Source organism: Neoarius graeffei, chromosome 25 (genome assembly GCF_027579695.1).
Source record: "Neoarius graeffei isolate fNeoGra1 chromosome 25, fNeoGra1.pri, whole genome shotgun sequence".
Taxonomy (NCBI): Eukaryota; Metazoa; Chordata; class Actinopteri; order Siluriformes; family Ariidae; genus Neoarius; species Neoarius graeffei.
The window spans coordinates 53,253,592-53,257,500 of NC_083593.1; the positions used below are offsets into that span (position 1 = coordinate 53,253,592).

The 3,909-nt window shown below is 42.2% G+C and overlaps 1 protein-coding gene across 1 annotated transcript; it reads right to left on the reverse strand.

The window, feature by feature from the left end:
• Positions 1–426: 426 nt before the first annotated feature.
• Positions 427–3,277, reverse strand: LOC132873206 (protein phosphatase 1 regulatory subunit 3C-B-like). The gene is made up of 3 exons (XM_060908549.1): positions 3,172–3,277; positions 2,994–3,050; positions 427–1,859 (listed from the first exon to the last, which is right to left on the reverse strand). The coding sequence occupies exons 1-3, from the start codon at positions 3,225–3,227 to the stop codon at positions 878–880; spliced, it is 1,095 nt and encodes a 364-aa protein (XP_060764532.1). The 5' UTR covers positions 3,228–3,277; the 3' UTR covers positions 427–877.
• Positions 3,278–3,909: the final 632 nt, after the last annotated feature.

A 3,909-nucleotide genomic window follows, 5' to 3' on the forward strand; every position in this document is an offset into this window, starting at 1 on the left:
AGGATAAGTGGTTATGGATAATGGATGGATGGATAGATATGCTAATCTAATAGAGATATACCCCAAGAGACTTGCAAAAAAAGGTGGCTCTACAAAGTATTGACTTTGGGGGGTTAATACCTATGCACACTCCAGATTTCTGTTTTGTTTTTTTTCATCTTAATTATTGTTTGTGTCACAAAAAAAAAAAAAATATTGCACCTTTAAAGTGGTAGGCATGTTGTGTAAATCAAATGGTGCTAACCCCCCAAAATCCATTTTAATTCCAGCTTGTAATGTGACAAAACAGGACAAACACCAATGGGGATGAATACTTTTGCAATATACTGTAAATTGCAACTTTTACAACTTTTTTTGATTTTGTCATATTTCTTGCCTGTGGAAGAATGCGAGCACCAAATAAACAGTTCTTTTCACAAAGTCATGTTTATCTCAGAATACATCTTTATTTGTGCATTTGTCATAAATAAATATATAAATTGAAAACTTTCAAATAGTTATATTACATATATGACATGAGTCATTTCACATCTGTAGGTACATTATTTGTCGGAGTACAGCCACCTCACAGGAAGTGAGAGACCTTCACAGCTTGAAATTGGCTGAACTTGATGAGCAAGTGCTGATGTTTGTTGTCAGATCAGATACACATCTGCTATACAGGTGCACAAGGCTCAAGAGAGACACAGCTGTCTCACGTCGTCAACACTGACTCACACAGGCAAGTTGGAGAGGAGCGAAGTAGCACAAACATGGGTGTCTGTCTGTAGGTCAGTCCCACTTGATGTCTGTTTATGACAAAGTTCATCCAACATGGATGATGATAATGAAAAAGATAAGGGACCGATATATACAAAACCCATCACCCATTCTAGAATTATTTGCCAGCATTGTTAGAATTACTTTTTGGGATAATGTTCTCTTGCCTAGTCAAGGTCTGTCTATCCATGGGAATCATATTCTTGTAGGAAGTGAGGGAGCCAAGTTTTGCCGATTTATACAAAACTGGACCATTTCTCAGGGGCAATGATTGGGCGATTTCAACATTCTGGGGCCTCAAGGGTTTTTTCTCAACAAAGGACACTTCTTTTGAGTCCATGTCTTCCACAAGGATTTGATAGTTTTGTCCACCATTATTGTCCCACAAAATCACGTTGCCAGATCCAGGACGGAAGGACACGCAAAACTCCACACGATCCTGTTCACTAGGACAGGAAGGGACAGGAATGTTAAAAACAAACAGTTCTGTCTCTGTACTCTCATTCTTCTGTTGGACTGGGGTACACTGGATGTCCTGGTGGCTCCTCCATGAGTCGTATGTGATGCGGACATGCACAGCTTTCTCTGGACTGATGTTGCAGACCCTCACCTTTCCCACTAGCGATCCATAGATCAAGTTGCAGCTCTGCAAATGCACCAGAGATTTGGCCAAACTTTCACGGTATGATGGTGAATCAGCAGAAGGCTGAGGGAAACCCAACTGGAGACGTGGCTTCTTGCTTTGCACAGATGACTCAGTCTTTATCTTGACAGGCAGGGTTAACTCCTCCTCATCAGATACTGGGGGATCTGCTTGGAAGAGCCGCACTGTAGTCAGGGCCAGTCCTTTATCATCTGCGAATACAACTCGTTTTTTCTTCTTGAGTGTCCCACTAGGGCTTGTAGAGTTTAGGACTTTCACTGGAGTGGCAGGAATCGGGGGAGATCTTGCAGCTTTGGGCCTCAGAGAATCATATATGTGAGGTCTCGGAAGAGAACGATGGTATCTCGGTATGGGCATGTTCAAAAGTTGGTCCAAAAGTTGTTCTGGATTCTGGCTATTCAGGCGCCTATGCATGGCCAGATCCACTGGCATGACTCTAATTAGGGAAGAAGAAAATGATATTTGAGTAATCTCATAATGGATGAGTGACTACAATTCTTTGGTTTGAATAAAGTTAAAATTATTATAGTTGATTGGAAAAGTTTGCATACCCTCAGAACAAAATTAAAGAGTCAATTAATTGAATTTTGCCAACTAAGACATTTAGTTTATGAGGTTTCTCAGATTGTTCAAAAAAGTATAATAATCTTGAGATATCTGTTTTAACTCTCTTAAACTGCCATCTTTAAATAAGGCCTGTAGTCAGTGAGGCTTTTGTCAAAAAAAATCTATTTCATTCAATACATTCAGGATTTTCTCTTTGATTTTGTTGTAAATTCTTTGAATTGAACTTGAAGATTTGAATTCTTCACTGCACTCAACTTTGTCAATAACCACAAGTAAAATGTCCCTGTAAACAATTTCTCTGACAAGTGCCTAAAGCCACACACACAAAAAAAAAAAAAAGTTTCCTGCGGTGGCTGGGAAACAAAATTACAAAATATGAAAACACTTTTACATTTTATAGAACAAAATCTCATCTCATCTCATTATCTCTAGCCGCTTTATCCTTCTACAGGGTCGCAGGCAAGCTGGAGCCTATTCCAGCTGACTATGGGCGAAAGGCAGGGTACACCCTGGACAAGTCGCCAGGTCATCACAGGACTGACACATAGACACAGACAACCATTCACACTCACATTCACACCTACGGTCAATTTAGAGTCACCAGTTAACCTAACCTGCATGTCTTTGGACTGTGGGGGAAACCGGAGCACCCGGAGGAAACCCACGCGGACACAGGGAGAACATGCAAACTCCGCACAGAAAGGCCCTCGCCGGCCACGGGGCTCGAACCCGGACCTTCTTGCTGTGAGGCGACAGCGCTAACCACTACACCACCGTGCCACCCTAAAAGTGTTTCACATTTTGTAATTTTGTTTTGCACTTCCCAGCCACCGTAGTTTGTCATGCCTTAACATGTCTGATTTGAAGCATAAAGAGCTCCTGAAGACTTGAACCAGGAATGTCAGAGCACGGAAACAAACCAATGCATGGATGCGGCATGCAGAATTAACGGAAAATGAGATTACTGTATATACACTTTTTGTAACAATTGTTGCTGACTTACTTGGCAACAGTCATTTCTGTGTCCACAAAACCCGGCTTCTTCTCAATAAAAAATCCACTGAAAAGAAAATTCAAAAGTAAATTTCACTGAGGTGCAACAATATTGAATGCTGAATAAGGCTTTGTTTAGTTTCTGGCCATATTAGATCACCAATAAGGAGAATGTGTAAGCTACTCACCCAGTACCAGTGCTGTTCAGCAGCAGCAGCTTTCTTCTGCTTGTCTGAAGTGGCATGTCTTTAGCCTTGAAGTCTGATCAAAACACTCCCACATGAGACTGTCAGTGCACTTTTGTATCATTTACAAGCGTCATACTACGCATGATTATGGGTGTTGCACTGAGCTGCAACACCTGGATTGCAGGTGTGACACAAACTGCACTGTCACTACACCCTTGATGAGAGTTTAGAGAATGCAATCACTAAAATGGAAAGTATCTTGTCATGCTGGAATATTGCATGGTTACCAGGAATGCTAACATGGTATCAACAAAAAAAATCTGGCACTCTACTCATCTCATCTCATTATCTCTAGCCGCTTTATCCTTCTACAGGGTCGGAGGCAAGCTGGAGCCTATCCCAGCTGACTACGGGCAAAAGGCAGGGTACACATTGGACAAGTCGCCAGGTCATTACAGGGCTGACACATAGACACAGACAACCATTCACACCTACGGTCAATTTAGAGTCACCAGTTAACCTAACCTGCATGTCTTTGGACTGTGGGGGAAACCGGAGCACCCGGAGGAAACCCACACAGACACGGGGAGAACATGCAAACTCCACACAGAAAGGCCCTCACCAGCCCCGGGGCTTGAACCCAGGACCTTCTTGCTGTGAGGCGACAGCGCTAACCACTACACCACCATGCCGCCTGGCACTCTAGGAATATTTTATTCTTTAACACAAAGAATACAT